This window comes from Ovis aries, chromosome 26 (assembly GCF_016772045.2).
Source record: "Ovis aries strain OAR_USU_Benz2616 breed Rambouillet chromosome 26, ARS-UI_Ramb_v3.0, whole genome shotgun sequence".
Classification (NCBI taxonomy): domain Eukaryota; kingdom Metazoa; phylum Chordata; class Mammalia; order Artiodactyla; family Bovidae; genus Ovis; species Ovis aries.
In genome coordinates, this window is record NC_056079.1 from 12,964,991 (window position 1) to 12,978,334 (window position 13,344).

The 13,344-nt window shown below is 43.4% G+C and overlaps 1 protein-coding gene across 13 annotated transcripts in view; it reads left to right on the forward strand.

Moving 5' to 3' along the window:
- Nucleotides 1–13,344, forward strand: part of TENM3 (teneurin transmembrane protein 3) — a 2,757,765-nt gene that overhangs the window by 2,726,163 nt on the left and 18,258 nt on the right. For all 13 annotated transcript variants that reach the window (XM_060406900.1, XM_042241437.1, XM_042241441.1 and 10 more), the window contains 2 exons: nt 1,790–1,965; nt 7,387–7,622. In XM_060406900.1, the coding sequence (XP_060262883.1) occupies nt 1,790–1,965; nt 7,387–7,622 (412 nt within the window). The remainder of the gene's footprint in view (nt 1–1,789; nt 1,966–7,386; nt 7,623–13,344) is intronic.

Below are 13,344 nucleotides of genomic sequence, written 5' to 3' on the forward strand. Positions count from 1 at the left end.
AATTATGTCCTGGTTAACACTGCACTTGAGGCTGGTATGGTCAGTAATTCTATAAACCTAGGCTTGTTTGTTTCTTCAAAAGTAATAATGTCTTCAAAAAAAAAAAGTAATGACAGCAATAAGCCCTGCTGAGTTTCTTTCATTGATGCCTTAATCTGCTAGGGGCATTTGGGTTGCTGGGGACGAGAGGGAGTCTCCTTTTTTATTTCAGCTCTGCCTTTTGTGGGTCCAAACAATGATTACACTTAATGGTGCATTTTCTCTCTCTCTCTCTCTGCATCACCTGCCTCTCCTAAGTGCCCGTTCCTGCCGCTGGCGAAGCAGCAAGGCAGATTGTCAGATCAAGTCAGTCAAACCCCTGATCTGACTGATACTGTCCCCACTGAATTAATGGGGCCTGAACGGACATCCCTCTCTCTCCTCCCAACTTTCCACCTTCCTGTCTCCACCGTGACATTGTCCTTGCAGAATTCTCTCCCTCAAATGCCTAGATGCTACTCCTAATTCCCAGCTACGTTTCTCTAAGTGACACTATCAAAGCCCGCTATCCTTTTATTCCAAAATAACAGTACTTTTTATTCTACCCCCATCTCTTTGTCGCCCCATGTTTACGCCTTTTACTATTATATCTTCACTTTCCCCCTTTCCCCGTGACTTCTGTCTTTCACTATTAAGATTCTTTCATCTCCTAGTTCTGCATCCGGATTTATTTTTAGTAGGACGTGGTTCAGCACTCCATTTCTTAGGTCTTTTGTTAATGAAGCAACTTTAGTGTAAATATGAAATCCTATCTTAAATGCATTTTTGTCCCAGGGAAGTCCCTGATTTCTCATTCAATATTCACTATTCCCCGCCACCCCCCGCTTCTTTAAAGCACGTTGTCATTTTTTAAATTTTCTCTGGTGCTGCCACCAGTAGAAAAGTCACCTCCCCAAATCAATATGTTAGTAAAATGTTATATCTTTAATGCATAGCTATGATTAAAGGATAGCTTTTTAAGGTACATCCTAACATTTAAATTATGAGTTCCTCCTTATATATATGCTAAGAAAGAGTTAGTGTATAATAAATAGTCATTAAATGTCAGGAAGTATTGCATCTCATTTCAGTAAACATAATGAATCAGCATTCAAAACACCACCATTCCCGTAATGTCAGTGTAGACTAGATTATCGCGACCCCCGCCGACATTTAAGTCCCCGTGTACCATTATGAAATATGCCAATCACTGAGAAATAAAGTCTTCTTACAAGTCTTTATTATACTAATTTGTTGAAGATATCTCAAGATGCTGAAGGAATATCTTTGCATATGCAGATATATGACATGAATGTATATGTACTCTTTTACAAAGTTATGGATACAATTTTTTCACATTGCACTGCCATAGAGGGCGTAAGTTAGTAAGACCTTCAAACAGGATATAACAGCGAATTAAATCTACTTTGTAGAAAATATGGAGGAATACTAAGAAATTTAATATCACCAAACATGTTCCCTTTGAAACAGCAAATTAGATGTGCAGGAGGATTTTGGTCACACTTCAAAGAAAAATGTGCTGAGGTGGAGAGCTGTCTGTTTACTCTCCCTCTCACTGGCATGGCTTTTCTATGTTAAACAGGCTTCTGATGACTTCAAAGCATGTTTGAAGTCCTCACTCAGCACAGCTCCTGCGCAAAGACAAATATGCTTCCAAACGTGTGGAGCTAATACTGCTGCCAACTCTCGTATAAGTAAGAAGAATCTGCAGTTGCCTGTTTACCACCCAGTTCTTTCCTCTCTTATTCAGCTATGACAGTGAAGGTCGTCTGACCAACGTGACATTTCCAACCGGCGTGGTCACCAACCTTCACGGAGACATGGACAAGGCGATCACAGTGGACATTGAGTCGTCCAGCCGAGAAGAAGATGTCAGCATCACTTCAAATCTGTCCTCCATCGACTCGTTCTACACCATGGTTCAAGGTAAGCACGCAAGCACAGCTTTCAACGGCACTGTTTGAAACACTGCTGGCACGGAAGTAGCATGTGGCCATCCCCCTCCCTCCCCGCGCTTTTTCTAAGATGAACTTAGGGACGGGAAGGTGGAATTGTAAACCTCTAGAGATAAGGATGAGAAGCCTCATATCTACATGTAATGTTTATTTGGGGACGTAAGGGCTTCCCAGGTGGAGCGATGTTAAAGAACCCACCTGCCAATGCAGGGATGCAAGAGACCCAGGTTCTATCCCTGTGTCGGGAAGATCCCCTGGAGAAGGAAATGGTAACCCATTCTAGTATTCTTGCCTGGAAAAACCCATGGACAGAGAAGCCTGGTGGGCTACAGTCAGTCAAGTTCAGTTACTCAGCCGTGTCCGACTCTTTGCAACCCCATGAACTGTAGCATGCCAGGCCTCCCTGACCATCACCAACTCCTGGAGTTTACCCAAACCCATGTCCATTGAGTCAGTGATGCCATCCAACCATCTCATCCTCTGTCGTCCCCTCCTCCTGCCCCCAATCTTTCCCAGCATCGGGGTCTTTTCCAATGAGTCAGCTCATTGCATCAGTTGGCCAAAGTATTGGAGTTTCAGCTTCAAATCAGTCCTTCCAATGAACACCCAAGACTGACCTCCTTTAGGATGAACTGGTTGGACCTCCTTGCAGTCCAAGGGACTCTCAAGAGTCTTCTCCAACACCACATTTCAAAAGCATCAATTTTTTGGTGCTCAGCTTTCTTCATAGTCCAACTCTCACATCCATACATGACCACTGGAAAAACCATAGCCTTGACTAGATGGACCTTAGTCGGCAAAGTAATGTCTCTGCTTTTGGATATGCTGTCTAGGTTGGTCATAACTTTCCTTCCAAAGACCAAACATCTTTTAATTTCATGGCTGCAATCACCATCTGCAGTGATTTTAGTGCCCAAAAATAGAAAGTCAGCCACTGTTTCCATTTCCTGTCTATTTGTCATGAAGTGATGGGACCAGATGCCATGATCTTTGTTTTCTGAATGTTGAGCTTTAAGCCAACTTTTCACTCTCCTCTTTCACTTTCAAGAGGCTTTTTAGTTCCTCTTCACTTTCTGCCATAAGGGTGGTGTCATCTGCATATTGATATTGAGGATATTGATATTTCTCCCGGCAATCTTGATTCCAGCTTGTGTTTCCTCCAGCCGAGTGTTTCTCATGACGTCCTCTGCATATAAGTTAAATAAGCAGGGTGACAAAATACAGCCTTGACATACTCCTTTTCCTATTTGGAACCAGTCTGTTGTTCCATGTCCAGATCTAACTGTTGCTTCCTGACCTGCATACAGGTTTCTCAAGAGGCATGTCAGGTGGTCTGGTATGCCCATCTCTTTCAGAATTTTCCAGTTTATTGTGATCCACATATTCAAAGGCTTTGGCATAGTCAATAAAGCAGAGATAGATGTTTTCTGGAACTCTCTTGCTTTTTCAATGATCCAGCAGATGTTGGCAATTTGATCTTTGGTTCCTCTGTCTTTTCTAAAACCAGTTTGAACATCTGGAGATTCACGGTTCACGTATTGCTGAAGCCTGGCTTGGAGAATTTTGTGCATTATTTTGCTAGCGTGTGAGATGAGTGCAATTGTGCAGTAGTTTGAGCATTCTTTGGCATTGCCTTTCTTTGGGACTGGAATGAAAACTGACCTTGTCCAGTCCTGGGGCCACTGCTGAGTTTTCCAAATTTGCTGGCGTATTGAGTGCAGCACTTTCACAGCATCATCTTTCAGGATTTGAAATAGCTCGACTAGAATTCCATCACCTCCACTAGCTTTGTTCATAGTGATGCTTTCTAAGGCCCACTTGACTTCACATTCCAGGATGTCTGGCTCTAGGTGAATGATCACACCATCATGATTATCTTGGTCATGAAGATCTTTTTTGTACAGGTCTTCTGTGTATTCTTGCCACCTCTTCTTAATATCTTCTGCTTCTGTTAGGCCCATACCATCATTTCTGTCCTTTATTGAGCCCATCTTTGCATGAAATGTTCCCTTGGTATCTCTGATTTTCTTGAAGAGATCTCTAGTCTTTCCCATTCTATTGTTTTCCTGTATTTCTTTGCACTGATCACTGAGGAAGGCTCTCTTTTCTCCCCTTGCTGTTCTTTGGAACTCTGCATTCAAATAGGTATATCTTTCCTTTTCTCCTTTGCTTTTGGCTTCTCTTCTCTTCACAGCTGTTTGTAAGGCCTCCTCAGACAGCCATTTTGCTTTTTTGCATTTCTTTTTCTTGGGGATGGTCTTGCTCCGTGTCTCCTATACAGTGTCACAAACCTCCATCCATAGTTCATCAGGCACTCTGTCAGATCTAGTCCCTTAAATCTATTTCTCACTTCCGTTGTATAATCATAAGGGATTTTATTTAGGTCATACCTGAATGGTCTAGCGGTTTTCCTGATTTTCTTCAATTTAAGTCTGAATTTGGCAATATGGAGTTCATGATCTGAGCCACAGTCAGCTCCTGGTCTTGTTTTTGTTGACTGTATAGAGCTTCTCCATCTTTGGCTTCAAAGAATATAATCAATCTGATTTCGGTGTTGACTATCTGGTGATGTCCATGTGTAGAGTCTTCTCTTGTGTTGTTGGAAGAGGGTGTTTGCTATGACCAGTGCATTTTCTTGGCAAAACTCTTAGCATTTGCCCTGCTTCATTTTGTACTCTGAGGCCAAATTTGTTACTCCAGGTGTTTCTTGACTTCCTACTTTTGCATTCCAGTCCCCTATAATGAAAAGGACATCTTTTGGGGTGTTAGTTCTAAAAGGTCTTGCAGGTCTTCATAGAACCGTTCAACATCAGCTTCTTCAGCGTTACTGGTTGGGGCATAGACTTGGATTACCGTGATATTGAATGGTTTGCCTTGAAATGAACAGAGATCATTCTGTCATTTTTGAGATTGCATGCAAGTACTGCATTTCAGACTCTTTTGTTGACCATGATGGCTACTCCATTTCTTCTGAGGGATTCCTGCCCGCAGTAGTAGATATAATGGTCATCTGAGTTAAATTCACCCATTCCAGTCCATTTTAGTTCGCTGATTCCTAGAATGTCGACGTTCACTATTGCCATCTCTTGTTTGACCACTTCCAATTTGCTTTGATTCATGGACCTAACATTCCAGGTTCCTATGCAATATTGCTCTTTACAGCATCGGACCATGCTTCTATCACCAGTCACATCCACACCTGGGAGGTGTTTTTACTTTGGCTCCGTCCACAGCCTTCTCCAACTCAATGAAACTAAGCCATGCTGTGTAGGGCCACCCAAGATGGACAGGTCATGGTGGAGAGGTCTAACAGAATATGGTCCACTGGAGAAGGGAATGGCAAACCACTTCAGTATTCTTGCCTTGAGAACCCCATGAACAGTGTGAAAAGGCAAAAAGATAGGACACTGAAAGATGAACTCCCCAGGTCGGTAGGTGCCCAATGAGTCAGTAGGTCGGTAGGTGCTACAGTCAGTCCACAGGGTCACAAAGAGTCCGTGGAGAAGACTAAGAAATCTAATTTTAAAGAGTCAGACATGATTGAGCATACACATACGTATTTAAAATCATATAATATCTAAATATTTCTGTTAACCTAGAAATAGTCTTATTTCTTTACCACTTAATAAGTTAATTCTTACTCTCTGCTTGTCTCATCAATCCCTTTTTGCATCAGCGTCACTGGCCATAGAAAGACAGCAGCATGAGGCCAAGCACTTTCTGAATCCATGTGTGATGCAGTCTTTGAATCCACTTCTCATGCCATCACTGGAAATTTATACCAAATTCCAAGTATTGATGTACTATCTGGGCTTTCCATTTTTTCATTCAGTATATGGACTTCCTGGGGGGCTCAGACAGTAAAGAATCTGCCTTCAGGGCAAGAGACACAGGTTCAGCCCCTGGGTCAGGAGGATCCCCTGGAGAAGGGAATGGCAGCTCACTCCTGTATTCTTGCCTGGAGCATCCCATGGACAGAGGAGCCTGGCAGGCTGCAGTCCATGGGGTCAGAGTCAGACACAACTGAGCGACTAATGCTTACCACTCTCATGTAGGCATAAACATCCAATAGCTCCATGATAGCGCCTCCCGCCATGTTCCTTTTTGATGTAACCTTCAGGAATGACCACTGCAACTGTGAGGTCATTGCTGTAAGACTAATTGTTGAATCTGAGTTACACTTCAGATTGTGGCTAGATGTACTTCCGGCTTGGAAAGATTCCCCTGGAGAAGGAAATGGCAACCCACTCCAGTATCCTTGCCTGGAAAATCTCATGGACAGAGGAGCCTGGTGGGCTGCAGTCCATGGGGGTCACAAAGACTTGGACACAACTGAGCGACTAACACACTTACATAATATTTTATAGATGTGTGTTGTTGCTGTTTTTTTCTTTAGCCACACCTCCTGGCTTGTAGGATCTTACTTCCTCCACCAGGGATCAAACCCAGGCCCCCTCCAATGGAAACACAGTGTCCTAACCACTGGACCACCAGGGAGTTTGAGTTAAACTTCTTTGACTCTTTTTTTTTTTTAACCAGTTCTGTCAGGTATTCTCTACAGTCACCTAAAATTACTGTTGGTTGAATTTATTGCTTCTCCAAATGGTCCTATATTATTAAAATTCTTTAGTTAAGTCCATAACCTACAATATGAGAGGGTGTTTTGTATAAAATATAAGGTGACTGCCTATTTTAAAGTCAGTTTCAGGGGGAAATAGCTCCTTATATATTTTTGGTGTGGAAAGTATAGATATTAAATCTTTTCAAAATATCTTTAACAAAGGATAGATATAAAGATAGGTGTAGGAAGGGGTGTCTCATAAGACCCTGAAGGTGACACAGAGACTCCTAAAAGAACCCATATTATTCGGTTCTTTGCAAAACATTTACTGCACATTCCATAGAGGTTGAACCTTCATCTGTTTTGTCAGGCACATGAGGAAAAGAAATCTGTTAAAGTGAAGGACTTTAAATTTTCCCCTAAAGGTTACCCTTAATATTCAGCCAAACCTATTGCATCAGAAGTTCCCAGGTTTTTTGGCAACAGAGACCAGTTTCATGGAAGACAGTTTTTTTCCCCCAGAGGGTAGGGGGTGGTTTGGGGATGACTCAAGAGCACTACATTTATTGTACCCTTGATTTCTATTATTATTATATCAGCTCCACCTCAGATCATCAGGCATTGGGTCCTGGAGGTTCGGAACCCCTGCATTATAGCGTGAGATGCCAGAAATCAAAGTTGTTTGTTATTTTCTACAAGAATATCATTAAGTACTTTTCATTCCTTATAAACGGAGTCCCGTCAGTGTTTCAGACATGCATATAACCCCACAACCAACCAAGTGTTCAGTCCACACCTATAGTTCGTGTTTTCTGCAATTTTTTTTTCTAGATCAGTTAAGGAACAGCTACCAGATTGGTTATGACGGTTCCCTTCGCATCATCTATGCCAGTGGTCTGGACTCGCATTACCAGACTGAGCCCCATGTTCTGGCCGGCACCGCTAACCCAACAGTTGCCAAAAGAAACATGACTCTGCCTGGCGAAAACGGTCAGAATTTGGTGGAATGGAGATTCCGGAAGGAGCAGGCCCAAGGCAAAGTCAATGTCTTCGGTCGAAAGCTCAGGGTAAGTCAGTGTCAGAGGGTGGTGATGGCTGGCTGGTCCTCTGCCTCATTCAATGGCCTGTCCACTAGGGCGGGCCTGGAACTGACCTGCTCGTGCTCAGGGGAACACCTTACCTTAGAGCCTGACTCACAGCCAGCCCTCAAGCCATCAGATTGCTCATAGTAAAAGCCAACTATTTGAGAAAAGGGTTCTCTCAATATAGCTTTGATTAAAAATCAGTTCTTTCCTAGGAAATTAGGATTTTGCATGTAAAATGTGTGAGTCACTCAGTCGTGTCCAACTCTTTGTGACCCGATGAACTGTAGCCCACCGGGCTCCTCTGTCCACAGGATTCTCTAGCAAGAATACTGGAGTGGGTCATCATTTCCTTCTCCAGGGGATCTTCCCGACCCAGGGACTGAACCCTGGTCTCCTGCACTGCAGACAGATTCTTTAGCATCTGAGCTACCAGGAAAGATTTTGCATGTAGGACAGTCCCAGATAGCCTTGATGACAACTGATTCTTGTTTTACTAATATTACCTTAATAATCTTATGCTTTTCCTTCACCCACTCAGGAGAGTTGACTTTGTAATGACATAGGGATGAGTAAGCATTGGCTGAAACATTACAAGTATTCCAAACCCTAAATATGTATCTTGCAAGACAGGGGCTGGCCTTTGGAAGATGGAGTCTGCCTTTGCATTCTCAATATTTTTAAAGTATAATGTGGGCTTGAGACTTCTCTAGTGGTAGAGTGGTTGGGAATTTGCCTTCCAGTGCAAGGGATGTGGGTTCTGTCCCTGGTCAGAAGGCTAAAATCCCTCATGCCTGCAGCCAAAAAACCAAAACTTAAAAACAGAAGCAACATTGTAACAAAAATTCAACAGACTTTAAAAATGATCCACATCAAAAAAAAAAAAAAAAGTGTAATGTGGGCACACGGGAGATAACCAGTGTCAGAACCTACCTCCTTGCTATTGATGAAAAACCCAGACTTACCTTTTTTTTTTTTTTTTTTTTTTGACTGTGCTGGGTCACTGCCATGGTGCAGGCTTTTTTTGCTGCGGAGTGCAGGCATTCAGGCTTTAGCAGTGGCGGCGTATGGGCTCAGTATTTGTGCTTTGCAGTCCCTAAGAGCGCAGGCTCAGAAGTTGGGGTGCACAGGTTGAGTTGCTCTGTGACATGTAGGATCTTACCGGATTAGGGATCGAACCCATGTCCTCTGCACTGGCAAGTGCATTCTTAACCATACAGCCACCAGGGAAGTCCCAGAATTACCTTATTGCCATGAGACACGTGCTGACATTGCTGATTGCTTGGGTAGATTGCAGAATGTTCTCTGTGTTGCCTTGTTAGGTGTTTTTATTCCTCCTTTTCATGCGGTGGGCCAGATACAAATAGAAAGCAAGCTGTGATTTATGACAGTTGTTCAGTAAAGACAATATAGATTAAGGACTGAAACACAGGTTACTAGGAACCCCCTTCAGGCCACTATAAACTGAACGTGCTTCATTTTTCCTATTAGTGAACAGATTTTTGTTTAACAGATAAATGCAGATAACCATTCCTAAAATTATTTCCCTTGCCTTTAAAAGGAAAAGTTACTCAAAATCAAGGAGAGAAGAAAACATGGAGTGTACCATTTGTGTTCTATTAATGGCACCAAAAAATGGTTAAGTTGGGCTAACATTATTCACCAGGCTAATACTTCACAGTTAAGAAACAGCTAATACATATTGGCCATTTCCAAGAAATAGAAATAAAGTAAAAAAAGAATCAGTGATCAGATACAGGCTATTCAGCTCACAGGTTATATTCCAGTTCCACTTCCGTTGCAAGGCAAGGGTTTGGGACTCTTAAATACGTAATCTTCTGGAACCAAAGCTGTGGTCCCATCTTACCATCCCCCAGGATGCCCCAGCTCCAGGGCACTAGACCCGGAGGTCTGGTGCACAGAAGCTGGGGAGGCTCGAGGGGGGTTATCCTGAGAGAGAGGCAAAAAGAAAAAATAGAACATCAGAAAGAAGAACAAGATTCGCGGGGAGGTAACGTGATTGAATGCAAAAGGAGAAGGGGGTGCAGAGGATGAGATGGTTAGATGGCATCACTGACTCGCTGGACATGAGTTTGAGCAAACCCTGGGAGACAGTGGAGGAGAGGAGCCCGGTGTGCTGCCGTCCATGGGGTCGCAGACTTGGGCGGGACTTAGTGAGTGAACAGCAGCAACAACGTGATGGGCAAGAAAACCAGCTCCAGGCTTGTTTCAGGGTCACTTGCAGAGGGCCTTGGTCAGTGGCCAGAGCCAGCTTCAGCTCCAGCATTTTCTTCCGCTGAAGCAAGGCCTCGAGCTGCCGGCATGTCTGCCTGCCGCTGACCACTGCCTCAACCCCTGCTTCCCTGGGCCGCTGCACACTGGAAGCTAGTTCCCAGGCTTTGTCTTATTCTGCCATCCCTAAGGCAGGCGTGGAGGCACACCTGTACTCAGACAGAGAACTTACTTTATCGAAAGAATGTGCTCACAAAGTATGAGTTCTAGATCAGGCTCCACTGGTTACTAAACTATACAGGAAAATTCTAACATCTAACAGACCTAACATCATTTTATCTATATGATAGTATCTGTATCATGATAGCAATACTATAATATCTGGATATTCTAACATGATGATGTAGACATGGTGTGTATATATTCAGTCCTGTCCAACTCTTAGTGACCCCACGGACTGTAGCCCACCAGGCTCTTCTGTCCATGGGACTTCCCAGGCAGGAATACCGGAGGGGGTTGCCGTTTCCTGCTCCAGGGACCTTCCTGACCCTGGAGATGGAATCCGTGCCTCTTGCATGCGCTGCACTGGCAGGGGGATTCTTTACCACTGCTCCACCTGGGAAGCCACAGACCTGATGCAGATTGTCTGTTTTACGGATAAATATAACTGACTGCCCTACCCTGCCACGGTCTCACACAATTGCTACAGAATCAAGTGAGATGATGTGAGAGTCCTTTGAAAACAGAAGGCATGACTACATATTCTGTAACTCTAACCCAGAGAATCTGAACCACAGGCACAAATAGTGGGCATATAGACGCACACGACAGACGCACAGGAAAGAGCTGGTTAGCTCGCTGGTGAGGAAAACACAGCTGCAGAAGAGGGAAAACCAGGGAGATGCTTTGCCCTGAAAGTGACCACGTAACACGTGGCCCACTGTTCTTTGAGACAAGCTGGCCTAAGTGCATCCTCTTATTTCCCTCTAACACTGCTTTCCTAGACAGAAAAAGAAATTAAGAAGAGCAGAGGGAAAATCCAATTTTAAGTCTCTGCTGCTCAGCCTGATTCTAAGTGAATCTTCCTTTGGGGAGGAAGAGACCAGCGCACACAAGCATGGGTGTTAGTTTGTTTCTAAATCGCTGACCGACAGTGCCTCAGCAGGCCATTTCAGAAAATCCAGTATTTAAGAATGGCCTGTTCAGTTGCACCGAAAGGAGACTTCCAGCGGATCTGTGTGATGGCTCACATGGAGACGGTGCCAAGATCACAAGGGAAGGTTTCTTATTTTCAAGATAAGCTTGGATGTGCCAGCCATGCCTGGTCATTCCACCCCTCTGTGGCTCCTAAGGGAGGAATTCCAGGGAGAAAGAGATGCTCTGAAAATCTGGTTGGAGGATCGGGCACAAGTAGGTTCTTTACCACTTGGGCCGCTCAGGAGGGCATCGCCTCTCTTGCCTTTCCTTATCTTCTAGCAGAAAGTGCTTTTTGTTTTGAAGTTATGGGCCTGACCCATGGGTGGGCAGTCAAATATTTATTCAATAAATGAAAGAATGAGAAAGAGCCAGGCTTAAAATACAGATTATGTTATTGCCTTTAGGTCTTTCTGAGAGAGAAGCTGTAGGAATAGCACATCCTTGCCAACGTCTGACTGCAGGAAGCAAACCTGTCTCTAGATCGAACAGATCACATGGATATAATAGAATGATAGATGCAGTGGCTTTAAAAAAAAAAGGGCAAAGAGGAGAAAAGGAAAAATTGTAAAAGAAATGAGCAACATGAAAAGCATTTTCTGTGAAACTGTATTAAGAGGAAAAGGGGTTGGATATATAGGAATAACCAGCAGAGGAAATCGTGGAAAAACAGAACACAGATTTGACAGTTCCTTAGCTCACTTGTTTGTACCTACATATTTGGTTTTTTTTTCTTTTTAAAGGACCTGCATAACAGTTGCTTGTTTTTAATAGTCCTGATTTTTGTCAGTGGTTGAGCTTGGAATCAGCCTTTGATCCATTCCCCAAAATTATAATGGCATCTGAATAATGAAAAGTCACCTTCTAGGGGGTTTCCCTGGTGGTCCAGTGGTTAAGACTTCGCCTTTCAATGCAGGGGCTGTTGGTTCAATCCCTGGTCGGGGAGGTAACATCCTACATGCCTCCTGGCCGGAAAACCAAAACATAAAGCAGAGACAATGTTGTAACAAATTCAGTAGACCTTGAAAATGGTCCCTGTCAAAAAAAAAAAAAAAAAGTAATCTAAGCTTACCCAGAACTCTCATCCTTAAAGGAAAACACTTAGTGAATTGTTTGAAAAAGAAATTCTCAAAACTTGAAAGCCAAAGCGGTATTTCAAGGCATACCTAGACATGGTAGCTCCGAAGACCGTTATGTACCTCTTACTATGCCCGTCATGTGTGTGTGACATCCTTGTGTCCCACTGTATAATCTGAGCGGCAGGGCCTGGAGGGGGCCATGCAGAGCAGTTGGCACTTCTGACCTGTGGAGGGGACGCACAACCATCTGCAGACAGTGGACGTTCTAACAAGGAAACCAGGGAGGCGAGATACTGACCCACATGGCAGGTACCTGCATATGGTCTGATCGTGCCCTGTGTTGTCAGACAGACACTGTTTAACTTGTTTGAGCCTCAGTTTTTCAAGCCTTCCAGAGGGAACAAACTCCCTCCCTCCCAATATCAAAGGGACATTGTGATTAACTGTCACCATTTTTCCATAGAAAAATGGAGATTTTTCTATGCTTAGCTCAAAGAAACACTGTACATCACAAAGGAATTCATGGTGGCCTCTTACCTAGTCACAACATTTGGATTCACTGTCATGTAGCTGAAGGTATTTTAACAACTACATAGGTTTTTCATCTTAGGTGAAGTATACGATGTAACGATGTTTTTAAATGTTATTTATTAAAGGCCTTTGGGGCATGGAACAATGCTAGCCCGTTATGACTGTCAAAACAAGTTTGCAGAATTGCCGTGGTTCATACAGGTATAGTGAAGTGGGATTGTGTTACACTGTGTGTGCGGCTGCCGAAGGAGAACGTTGGGGGAAGGGCGGAGAGCTGTATTTCTCTAATAATTAGTGATGTTGAGCATCTTTTCATGTGCCTCTTGACCATCTGTGTGTCTTCTTTGGAGAGATATCTATTTAGGTCTTCCACCCATTTTTTGATTGGGTTGTTTGCTTGTTTGATATTGAGCTCCATAAGCTGTTTGTATATTTTGGGGACTAATCCTTTGTTTGTTGTTAGTATCTTCTGAAATGTTGCATATTGAATAACAGTGGTTGGTGTCTGGAAATAGTAAGAACAGTGAAAACCTTGGCTTGTGTTGGAGTGTGGAGAAAAACAGCCACATTCTGATTCTTTCCTCATCTCTTCAGTTGGAGGACCCACGAAAGGCATTGGTCAGGATAAGAGGAAAATGTTAAGTGCTTCCCAGATGTTTGGTCTCGTGGTG